General features: G+C 47.5%; 1 protein-coding gene across 1 annotated transcript; it reads left to right on the top strand.

Moving 5' to 3' along the window:
• The first annotated feature begins 1,074 nt into the window (after positions 1–1,074).
• On the top strand, positions 1,075–1,974 carry LOC123021921 (syntaxin-3-like). Its single transcript, XM_044427177.1, has one exon. The coding sequence runs from the start codon at positions 1,075–1,077 to the stop codon at positions 1,972–1,974; it is 900 nt and encodes a 299-aa protein (XP_044283112.1).
• The last annotated feature ends 10,510 nt before the right edge of the window (positions 1,975–12,484 follow it).

Here is a 12,484-nt window from a genome sequence, read left to right on the forward strand (position 1 = left end):
GCAGCGTGTGGAAACGGCAGCCCTTCCTGCCCAATGGCGCCAGCAACTGGTGCACCTGTCCCCTCACCTGGTGGGCAGGTGATCGGCGAGAGCAGCAGGGAGCAGTCCTGGCTGCCCAGATGAGCAACCTATGGAAGGCGCAGCACATGCAGGGGCGTCTTGCCAAAACTCCTCAGAGCTGGAGCCAACCTTATTATTGTGCCAGAGCAGGGATGATTACGACAATGAAAACAGCACTAAGGTAAGCACCACTGCACCAATCAAAATGAGCCCTTGGAGATCAGTTAACAGACCTGCCATATCGTTTTTGTTTTACCTCTTAGATCTTTGTGCAGGAGGCACAAAACAGCTCCCTTCTTACGTGTCGCTCCATCTTGCGTAATATATTTTGATTCTGCCAGTCCTGATCATGGTCAAAGAGCCAACTTCCTACATTAAAGCAAAAGCTATCACTTAAGGACTAGTAAGTAGCTTTAACCACAATGCCCTCCCCTAAAGGAAAAATCCCCACAACCAAGCCAGCAAGCCGAGCTGTTCAAGGACGATCACTTATTCAGTCCTGGGCACAGAAGTGGCTGGAATGGCGTGAAACGCCCACGCAAACACCCCTCTGTATTCCAGTTCTGTCCAGCTTGCATTTGCTTCAGACATTGGTAGTTAAAGTAGGCAGGGGGTCCCTTTGGGAGTCAGCTGAGTCCGGTTCGCAGCATTTCCTCCTCCTTTTCATAGTTCCCTGTGGCTGTTCTCAGAAAGTTCATTTCTGCAGCTCACGTTCCACCATTGGGCCGCCTGCCATGCTCACCTGACTTGGAATCTAGTCCAGCCGGTCTGACTTAACCCTGTGATACGGAGAGTAAATGCAGGCTTGGAGCTCTTTTGCCATGGTCAATATTTGCAGTAGCTTTAGGGAGGGAAGTTTGCTTTTTCTTTCTTTCTTCCTTTTCGAAAAAGTGGCGTTTGCTGACGCAAAACTTCTGCAGCTCCCTCTCCAGGCCCCATAAAGGCCTCTGGGCGTGTCTTCTTTGCCTCCCTTCACACAGATGTTTCAGCTTCAAGCTTCAAGGAGCGCTGAAGATGAAGGACCGGTTAGAGGAACTGAGGAACCGAGTGAATGAAGATGGGGATTCCTGGGATCTGGATGATCCTCTTTCCTTCGACAACCCCGTTTTCCAAGAGGACGAGGAGAACCCCATGAGCAAGGTTTTTCAGGAAATCTCCAGCCTCTCCATGGCTCTGGAGAAGCTGGAAGAGTTATCGGAGAACATTGACAAGAAGCAGCAGCAGGTCCTTTGCTGCACCACTGAGGAAAGCATCTGCGAGCAGAAACAGGGGCTGAGCAAGATGAAGGACAACTTCACCAGGGAGGCCAAAGCTCTTCAGCCAAAGCTCAGCACCATCCAAGAGGCTCTTATGAGAGACGGCGAGCAGTGGCTGGCTGTCAGCCGCATCCGGCACTGCCAACTTTCTGTCCTCATCAACCGCTACCGGGAGATCATCACCCGCCATTATGCCAAGGAGACTCAGTATGTGCACAGGCTAAAAGAGCAGATCCAGAGGCAAACAGAGCTGGCTGGCCTGAAGCTCCAGGAAGAGGACGTCAGGAGACTGGTGGAGAGCCCTGCAGCACCATGCATCGTTGGCCAGGACCTGGAAGTCCTCAAAGCAAAGCAACACCTGGCCATGGTTCAGGTGCGCCACCAGCAGTTACTTGACTTGGAAGCCCAGATCGGCGAGCTGAACGCCCTCTTCCTACACATGGAGGTCCTAGTTTCAGAACAGCAGGAGACCATCAACAGCATTGAGTTCAACGTCCTGCGCACCCTCGACTACATCTCCCAGTCCAACGAGGAGGTCAAGAAAGCCCTCAAATATGAGCGACACTCCCGCTTCTCTGCTGTGTTGTCCACAGTGCTGGGTCTTTGTGCCTGCTGTACATGTGTCTCGTGCTTGGCAACTCCCAGTGTGGTGGGCTGAACCAAAACCTGGGGCACAGGCATTTTCTCAAAGGAGACTGGTGATGCCTTGGAGCATTGGATGTGTATCGCAATCCCAGGTGGTCCTCCGTGCATCTTTCGGGTAGACCGAGGCATCTGGAGATGCAGGTCAACGAGTTCTTGAGCTCCGCTGTTGGAGCGCCACCTCGTATTCAGTTATGAAGAGGGCAAGAAAAGGTCTGCTGCATCGGTCCAGGGGTCAGTGGTTAAGTTGAACATCCTATCCGAAAAGCACATCTGTTCCAGAAGTGCAGATGCACGATGCCCAAGTGCTTCTGGGAAGCCCACAGGAAAGTCAAATCATCATGGGTTCCCAGTACTTACTATTCCATGGTATCCTGCGCTGGTACACCTGGAGTTTCAGTTTAGTTATTTATGGCTAATGGAGGTGGGTGGATTTATCTTCCACGTGTTTGGCTTATTACGCTTCAGTTTCCCGCCACTGCTCTTAATAATGACATGACAGCCACAACGGTGTTAGTTTTACAGCTCTAGCACCTCTCCGTTAGAGGGGTTCAAATCAGAAAGCCAGCTGGGGTCAAACCAGCCCAGAAGCATCTAAAGAAGTATCCTTGACTCATTTTCCCAGCTGGTCACAATTACACAGTCATGAAATAAAGGTGCTTTTGCACACACTTCAAGGCACGCTCTCCTCTTTGGTGTCTTTCCGTGTGCCAAAATTGAGATCCGGACCTACTTCAGGCAGCAGCTGATGGAGGTTGTGGCAGAATAAAGGGATGGAGGGACTGTGCCTCAAGGATCAGGGATACTTTTAAGAGTGGACTAGGAGTGGCACCCGAGGTGGGCATGGCTAGGTACCCACCAAGGTCTTGGAGCTCCCTGCCTCTGCTCTGCCTCTTTGCCACTGCAGCCTGCTTCCTCCCTTGCCTCTCATTCTGGCTTGGGCAACAGAGGTAAGAAGGACAAGCGGGAGGTGCCAGGAAGCCGACTTGCTCTCCGGCCCTCTCCCTGCATGGTAACCATGTTGAGAAAGTGCAAGAGAAGAGCAGGTTTGTTTGTTTGTTTGTTTGTTTGTTTAGGGAACTTCTATGCCGCCCCATTCGCCAATGCCTCGGGGCGGCTCCCAACCATAGGTTGCCGGTGACTGTGGAGGTGAGGAGGTAGACCTGCTGGATGTTGCTCTCAAGGACTCGCAAAAGCTCGAGCTGGTACTGGGCAAGTGGGAGGCAAATTTGAGTCTCTCAGTAGATCTTGGAGTGATCTGCTGTAGGTCAGCAAGGATTTTCTGACTCCCGGTTGTTTAACAGGAGTGTTGACTGCAGAGTGATGCGTAGCAGAAAGAAAATGCAACACCCCTGCTCTGTTTTGCAATGATCAGATAACCTGGGGCAGGGTGGAGTGATGGACAGACAGACAGATAGACGGACAGACAGACAGACAGACGGACACACAAACACACACACACATTTTAGGTGAGCTCTAAAGAGATTGCATTATGGGCAGCATGCAATTCAAGCGGGTGCTTTTAAATTAAGGTATGCCTTTGTTCATCTCATGGCACATTTACTTTTAATGGCTGTATGTTAGGATTTTGGACTTCTGTAGGATAGCTGGCAAAATATTACTCATCTCTTTTTATTACTTTAAATAGTTGAATTGAATAAGAATGGGTTTACCATTTTTGCACACAACCTCAGAAAATAATTCTCATTTGAAGGGAAGTGGCATCTGGTCCTCCTCCTGCTTGCTACCACTGCTGCCTGGGCCAAAGCGAGAGGCAGGGGAGGAAAAGCAACGTCAGAGGGCCACTCCAGCAAGTCCCTGCTGAGGTCTGGGCCTTGAGAGGAGCCTTGCCCGGCCTACCCTCCACAGAGGCCCTGATCGTCTGGCATGATCAGGGCCTGAAAACGCCCTGCACACACGTGGGACGCACACTGCCACTTGGCTGTATGCTCTGATGGTGTTTGCCCACAGCACGGCTGGGGTCAGCACAAGATTTTCCTCAATAGCAGGCAGTTTGCCTTTAATTCCAACGGGAAGAGCAATGCTAGTGTTAAACATATAGCATCCGGTTCTTTCCCGAGCCGCCCCTCGATTCACTCACTGGGCAGGATTCATTGTAATAAGTGTAGCCAGCAAGGCCCTGGATGGCTCATTTTCAGAGAGAGAGAACCGGCCAAAGAGCTGTGAACCCTCCATACGTCTTAAAGACAGCTCACTGCTGTGCAAATGCTTTGCTATATAAATTAACCTGTTTGCAAATTGGACGCACACAATTCAGCACACAGGAGAGAGCCCTATCAAAAAGGATTAAACTTAGCAGTCCATGCATTTATAACTGGCTTGGCAGCTCTGAGAATATTTCTGAAATGCTGCAGGAAACGAGTCTTTGTGTGTGAGACGGAAAGTCTGAAATCCTTTCTTGACATTTAGAGAAGAAAATCGTGCCTCTATAATATAATCAACCAACAGAGCTGGCTTTGAAGGAAACAAATTTGCCTAACCCACGTCAGGACTGAGCTGCAGGTTCTCTCCTCTGGAACATTTTCATGTAGTGAGTGGATACATGACTAGCACCTGATTTGTAAATAACAGTGTTCAAAGGGAGTGTCAATGGCTTTGTAGCCAAAATCTGAGACCAGGTGAGAGGGTGACAAGAAAGAACTGTTATGAGGAAAACCCGAGGCTTGCAGCAGTAAACCACTAGCTTTCTTTAACCTCCATGGAAATACACCCCAATAAACAGGTTACTGGGATCTGAGTGTGTTTAGTAACCACACCATGTTGAGCTGGATATTTTTGGGAATGGGAACATTGAGAAGAAAATGGGAACAGAGGAAATGAGTGGGATATGCTGGAGAAGGCCGCCACTGGCAGGTTGGAGCCACAAACAGATTTTCCCAACCCTTCCCACTGCTTTGCTATTTAGCAACCCAGGTTGGTTAGCCGTTGGTTGGTTGTGAGTGTTTTGGGGCAAGTACCTGGGCTGCCAGCCACACATCTGCTTGCTAAAACAACCCAGGAGCAGTGCATTCTTGGGTAGTTCTGTGTGATGCCCAAATCTGGAACTCTGCCTTGCTGGGAAGAACCCCACTTCCATGTTTTAACCTGTTCCACTACAGACTGAAGCAGAATAAGAAGCTGTCTGCCATTCCATTAAACAGCAGCGGGACATTGTGAATATGTGATGGAAATCACAGAAAGGAGGGAAACCCCAAAACTCACGCGCAAAGGATGCTGTGAAGAATCCAGAAGCACAGACCTCAGTGAAGTGCCTAAGGCTTGTGTAAAGAAGCCTCACAACTCAAGCGGAGCTGTGTAAAAATGGCCTCCTGAAATTCTCCACTCCATTTGTAGGCAGAGAAATTGAGGGGACCGATTCACCAAACTTCTGCAGAGGAAGAAATTCTGGCAGATTCATCACTGGCTGGCTCTCCCATGCAGGAATCATGTCACAGGGTCTCTCTTTGCTCCTGCTCCCCGTAAGTGGGTCTTGGCTCCATGGGGCTGTGGAAGCCTTGGCCTCACTTCGCATGCATCGTGATGGAGGGATGTGTGGGTCACAGTGCAGTGCCCAGCTCCGTGGGAGAGAGGGAGTCAGTGCTGAGGGAACGTCTGTCCTCCGGTTCTCGCACCATGAACGAGGCCTCACTTTCAGGGTGTTTAAAATGGAGTTGTGAGGAAACTGGATTTTCAAGTTCTCTACCCAATTTGTGGGCAGAGTGCTTGGAGGAACAATTTCACTGCATTTCTCCAGGGGAAGGAGCCGTTCTCCAACTGCTTCGCACGGGGAAGCAGCTTTCTTTTCTCCTAGGGGATTTTGGGCTTTGTGCTGCCGACTGGCAACAGTATGAGCGGCGTAGGCAGCCTATACGCCCTTTTGCAACCTCCTCAAGGCAGGTGTGGGGACATCTTTGCATCCAGTACCAGAGGAGAGGTGGAGCTACTTTCCCCACTTCCCCACTTTCCCCTTCCTTTCTTCATTTTCATGCCAGATCCTCTGGGTCTTTTATTGCTTATTTTGAAATTCGTTGGTGGCGTCTGAGTGCAAACATGGAGGTGGTCCAGGCTCTGTGTGAGTTTTCTCTCCGCTTTTCTCTGCAGCCTTCTAGGCTGCCTTGCTCTTCCCAATCTGCAAAGGCCTGTGGAAGGAATTACTGCAGCTTGTCTCCTGCTGCAATTTATTCAAAATATGGGAAGCCAAGGAGGCTGCCGGCTGTCGGACAGATGACAGTCCAATCACAGATGGGACACTCATGTGTACAACTCAGTCACCTTGCAGATTAGACCCCCAAGCCTAATCTTTTCAAATGTTATCCGGTCTCGAATTTCATTTTGAAAGGAGGAATGTTGTCCATGGGCTTGTGATGAGTCAAGCACAACTTTGCAACTAAACAACAATGAGGCACAATAGGTATTTATGATATTACCCTTTCAGGGCCAGCCATTTCATAATTTATTTTCTCCTAGGTATTTTAAATGTGAAGGCTGTTCTCGTATTTTAGATGGTTTTTCTTCTGATTATTTTTAATTGCATTTTATTCTTTTAGTTGGATGTTGTCCATCCAGAGAACATTTTGTTATTGGGAAAATTGCAAATGGAATAAATAGAGCAGAATAAAACTGGGATTTTGAATTGGGCCCAGACTCAAATTGATAGCTGGCGAAGTTGCTCCAAGATAAATTAAACATGAGAAAAGGGGTCAACACCTGAAAACAGGTGAATCATTGCATTCTGTACTAGCTGATGCTTCTGAACCATTTTCCAAGGCGATCCTTCATATAGTACACTGAAGTGGTCCAGTTTGCAAGAGTGTCCATTTTCATGCATCAGTGGTGGAACACAGTGATATCTTTGTCCATAATACATCTCTCCTCTTCTAAATGGGGTTCTTGCCCTCACTAGTCAATGAACTCTTTCTCCAACCGAATCAGAAGATTCATTTTAATAACTCCATGCTGAAGTCCACGGAGCAATATTTAGTTCTTTTTAACAAATTTGCTTTCAAATCACTACTTGCATGTTGCATTATCTCATCTGTCCAGCCCGTCTTGGTGACTCATTCCACACAGACTAGCAAAAGTAATTCTGCTCATTAGGGGGATGATATCGAACTGTCCTTTGGAATTGCCTTGAATTCTTAAAAGAAAAGCTAGGAAACCAGGTTATCCCTGGAGAAACTGCTCTCTCCTCTGCTAAGGATCTGATGCTAACAGGATAGACAGCAGAGGAGGAAGAAAGACTTTTGTTCGATGCTTTAAAGCAATGGAAAACATTCTTATCAGGCAGGTGGGTGATACTTGCCAGTACTGATAAGATGGAAGGAGATGGCTCCCCTTTTTGCCTTTCTCACTCACCAAAAAGAGAATTTCCTGTATGGAGTGGTCAAACCCAGGCAGGGATTGTGGAAGGGACTTCTTGAATGTAGTGCTGGGGAGCAGGGCTGCCTTCAGGCCCCTTGGGCAAGACATCCTCAACAGACCCCATCCCTTGATGGGTCCACTTTTGCCCCACTGTGGCCGCCAGCTGAGATTGCCCCTCCCCTCCTTCCAGCACGGCTCCCGTGCGTGTGCTTGGCGAGCAGAGAGGTCAGGGCATCTTCACAGCCTGCTCCTCACCACCGGTGGTGTCTTGGCCAGGGCAAGGACTGCAGTGCCGAACGGCTTCTCCAGGGAGCTTGGCAGGGCAGGGGCCTCAGCAGTGGCCCAACCCATATGGGAAGCCCATACGTCATTCCTGGATGCAGTTTTTAAAAAGTGCTAAAACAAATCTGGACATACTCAAGACGAATCTGTCTCCACAGGCTTTTTCCCTTGCAAAATTGCATTGCTCTGTTTTATGGTTAGTATTGCACCTTTAATGTACCAATTATTTTATATGGTTTTCATATAGATATTTATACTGCTTTTCTTATGATCTTGGAGTTCGTATGATAGCAAGTGGTTATAAGCAGCCCAAATAAAAGTCTGCACAAAAAATTGTGATGCAGTCATGCATAGAACCGTGTCGATATTGTTTTTATTCTGGTAGGTTATCGATGCGAACATGTGCTCTGGGAATACTGGGGAGCGTGGAAGATGTGAAAGAAGCAAACGTTGCAGGAAGCTGTGCCTGCAGAGCACAGGGAAATGAAAAACAAATGAACCAGCAAAACTGAAAACACAATGGAGAACCCTAATGCATTGCTTCCACTTTAGACAAATTCATTAATGGCAAATCAATCTGTCCTTCAAATATCAGGGAAGAAATCCTAATGAGAAGAGTCTGGGAGCTGTCTTAGGAAAGAGGAAGGAGTTAATCATTGCCCAGTTGGTCCATGCGATGATTCATTCGATGTACCGACCTGGATTTGCATGCAAGGCCTGTGCGTGTATTTTAAGTGATGTAATGATGTAATTGCACAGGAAATGTACGCGCTATTCCCAGCTGTGAACAGGAGGCATGCAAAGAAGTGACAGAATGACCTGGGTCATCTGGAAGGGTTGCAGAACAGAATGGGTCATGAACGACCCGTTTCCAGGATTTCACTGCAAAACAGGGTGTTATTGAATTCGACTAGTTATTTATAAATTAATTTTGCAGAAGGTCTGTGGTTACTCAGTGAAAGAAAAATAACTTTCAAAAAATAATGTTTGGGCATTTAGGGTAATGTGGAAAATCTATTTTCTCAGTTTAACAGAATATGTTGCTAGATTAGGGCTTTTGTTTGCACCCAGAGAATGGAGGATGTTCTCTTCTCCTTGCTATTACTCAGTGTCAGAGAGCAACCGGTTACCAGAAATTATCTGACCCTGGGCAATCTCATGAAAGGGCCACAGACGAGATGGCAGGTGAAGGCACCACAGTCTAATTTTCTTCCCAGAGTTTTTCCTTCACTAAAAAAGATGAAAGAAAGAAAGAAATGACTTATTCTTTTACCTAAAGGAGGGGGTGTTGAACCTTTCATTCAGAGGGCTGATTTCCATTTCAAAAGCCCTGGTGGGACGAAGGTAAAAGGTACAGGATAGAATACACAATGGGTGGGACAAAAATGTCAGCATATTTCATCCTACTGCCCATCATAGAGCCTTAGGAACGGCATGTCACTCTTCTAGGGTGGGGGAAAAGATGCACAAAAACCGGGAGATGACCAGTGTTGGGGAAATGGGGTGTGCTTTGGAGAGGTGGACATAGATGGGGACCTCAGACAACTTGGATGCTCTGCACGCTTGACCAAAAGAATCCTAGAAGAGTAGAGTTAGAAGAGGCCCATCAGCCCATCAGGTCCAACCTCCTGCTCAGTGTAGGAATCCATGTTAAACCATCCCTCTTAGATGGCTGTCCAGTTGCATCTCATTCAGACCTTCCCCAGGTCATGGGTTGCATTGTCGTACTTCTCTCACAGGCAGGAAGTCCTTCCTGATGTTCAGCCAGAACCTGGTTTCCTGTAACTTGAGCCACGTATTCCATGTCCTGCACTCTGGGGTAGTGGTGAAGAGCTCCTGGCCTTCCTTGTTGTGACGGCCTTTCAAGTGCTTGAAGAGCACTATCACATCTCCTCTCAATTTCCCCTTCCGAAGGCTAAACATGCCCAAGTTCCTTCAAGGTGCAAACCTTACAGAAGTATTCTGATCAGTGGAAGAAGCTGGTTTCCGTGTCAGTGGTGCTGTGTATCCACTCTGGGCCATAGCCAGAAGTTGAGGGGAGTTCTCCATGGTGCTGAACCCAACTCAAAATAGATCCAACACCATGGATCGCATCCTAAAAGTCCAGACTGCAACAGGAGTGGATACACTGCTCTACTGTCACTGGGGGTACTGGCCTCCCCTGGGAATGACAATCTCAAAGAGCGGCCTTAACAAAGCTGTTTTGAAAACCTAGAAAAAGGCCGGAGAGATTTCTGAACTAAATTAAACGGATTTCTCATATATATATATTCATGCATGCTTACCTGTTAAAACCAAAGCATTCTTTTAGCCTTCAGAAAGCCTTTTTCAATAGACTACTGCCCAGTGACCTTCAATTAAGTCCTCACAGCAAATGAGACTGTTCAGAGAGGACAATGCAGCTTTTCTTCTTGGGTTGAATGTCATCCAGGGAACCGCACCATCATCTCCACCACTTATGTCAGTCTGGGCCATAGCTGGGAACATGCTGCTGCTAAGGACACATTTCTTTCTTTTATAAAAATTGTCATTATTATGGGTTTGTGATGCTCCCAGGGATGCCCCCTAATTTCTTCAAGTCAGTTTCTTGTGCTGCCCCTCTGCTGGAGGAATGCCTTCTTAAGTTTTGTGATCATCATTTTGACTAGCAATGAACTCAGTTTGAGTGCTGGTCCTTTGTCAGTAAAATGGGCTCGCTCACCACCTGCCACCCACAACCCACCAGAGGGGGCACCAGCAGGCCTGTATGAACCCTGGAAACTGCAGAGATACAAAAAGCCAAGCCAAGATCTCAGGAACAGACCCGAAGTAGAAGGTGGGGCTCAGTGCAGTCCTGTCAGGGAGCAAACTTACCTGCCACAGGAGGTAAACGGACTGTTGTACCAGAGGGATAGAAACTGGCATAGAGAGAAACCCAGAGCATTCTTGAAGAGGGTGCTGCTGGCTATTTTGCTGGTACCCTAGCTAGGGACCCTCCAGATGGCAATATTTTCTTGCATCCTCACTTGTTTCTTGAGTTAGAATCATAGCATAGTAGGGCTGGAAGGGGCCATGAAAGCCATCTAGTCCAACCCCTGCTGGTGCAGGACACCACATTACACCGTCCCACTCAGATGGCTGTCCACTTTCCCCTTGAATGTCTCCAGTGTGGGAGAGCCACCACCTCTCCAGGCAGTTGGTTCCGCTGCCACATTGCCTTGACATTGAGGAAGCTCTTCCTGATGTCCAGCCTGACTCTGGGTAGTCACAACTTGACTTGATTATTCCATGTCCTACCCTCTGGTACATGTGAGGAAAGATCTCTTTGGTCAAGCTGCCATTCCTCATGGTTGTGCTCCTTCCCCAGAGACTCTAGGACAGCCTCCCCAAACTAGCCCCCTCCAGATAGGTTGGACTGCATCATCCTAAGCCAGCAAGGCTAAGAGTGAGCACCCACTACAACAAGGGAGTGGGTGAATGAGAGAGAGGGAGCCACGGGCTTCCTTTATAACACGACTGGGAATCACCAGTGGTTCCCAGCCCTTGCAGAGAAGAAGGCAGATCTGGTGGCTAAATTGTCCTTAGAAGCTCGGAGGCAGAAGTTCAGGCTGTGCAGGGGTCATGGCTCCAGCGTCAGTGGGTGGGAGATCCATTCCCGTTGTGGTCTGAACTGTGAAAGCGTAGCGCAGGGCACTGAGCCTACTGGGGGCTGTGGTCAGCACCATGGAGAGTTCCTCTGAGGGTCGCCCTGAAGCCCAGGCTGGCCATGGCGAGCGACTGAGAGTGGATGCACCGGCCTGCGTGGAATCACTGCCTGCAGCTACTCTGCAGTCCTTTTTTTCCAAACACGGTCAAGTGAAATGTGGGGGGAGGAATGGGAGGAGCTGTTACAGTACCAGCAATCCTCTTAATACTCAAAGATGCTTAATGCTGAAGAATGTGTCTTTGTTTGTTTGTTTGTTTGTTTGTTTAAAACATTTCTATGCCGCCCCCATCGCAACAATGCCTCGGGGTGGCTTACAACAAAAACAAAAATATACAAAATTATTTATTTTTATTTATTTATTAAAACATTTTTTATGCCGCCCCATTCACCAAAGACTCGGGGCGGCTTACAACAATAAATTAAATAATTATTATCATAAATTAAAAATGTAAACATAAGAATAAAATACAACCATACAATATAAAATAAGCTGCCCTGGCCAGATAAAATTCAATAATATTAACGTTTAAAATGCCGCTTAAATAAAAAGGTCTTAGCCTGGTGCCGAAAAACAAATAACGACGGCACCAGGCGGACCTCTCTGGGGAGCGCATTCCATAGGTGGGTGATGAATGCCGTGTGCTACTGCAGCAATGGACCAGATGGAGCCAAGAGTTTTCCGAATGGCTACTTCTATCAAACTTGGGACTCTTTTTATCATTAGCTAGAGAAATGGGACTTGGCTTAGATTTAAATATGTTTTTAAGTTATCATAAATGGAAAAAGAAGAGTGTGGGGGCTGACCCAGCGGGCTCGATGTTTTTGATGATAGATGTTGTTTGTAGTTTTCTTTTTGTTTTTTTAGGATTATAATTTCAAATAAAACTTATTTAAAAAAAAAGGGTTTTCTGAATGGCTGTCTATTCTATCAGCTCTCCCCCACCCCCCACTTTCTAATCAGTGAAAATTGTCATTCATTGGAAGCAAACCCTTATTCATTCTGACTCATTGTTCAGTCCCTGCTTTGCCTCTTTGTGTGTAAAGAAACATGCAATCTCAAGAGTCTTTGATGGGATCATCAGGTACATTTCTTCAGAAAGTACAGACTCTGCCTTTTGAATTATATGCGTAACGGGGCGTACCTGAGATGGAACTTCAATAAAGCCATTGCAAGGTTGCAGCTGGGGTGAATCTGATC

Source organism: Varanus komodoensis, unplaced genomic scaffold, assembly GCF_004798865.1.
Source record: "Varanus komodoensis strain SLA01 unplaced genomic scaffold, ASM479886v1 scaffold18_3, whole genome shotgun sequence".
In the NCBI taxonomy this organism is placed as follows: Eukaryota; Metazoa; Chordata; class Lepidosauria; order Squamata; family Varanidae; genus Varanus; species Varanus komodoensis.

Bases quoted from the DNA above. Each gene is read 5' to 3' on its own strand.
- LOC123021921 (XM_044427177.1), top strand. From the start codon at position 1,075: ATGAAGGACCGGTTAGAGGAACTGAGGAACCGAGTGAATGAAGATGGG.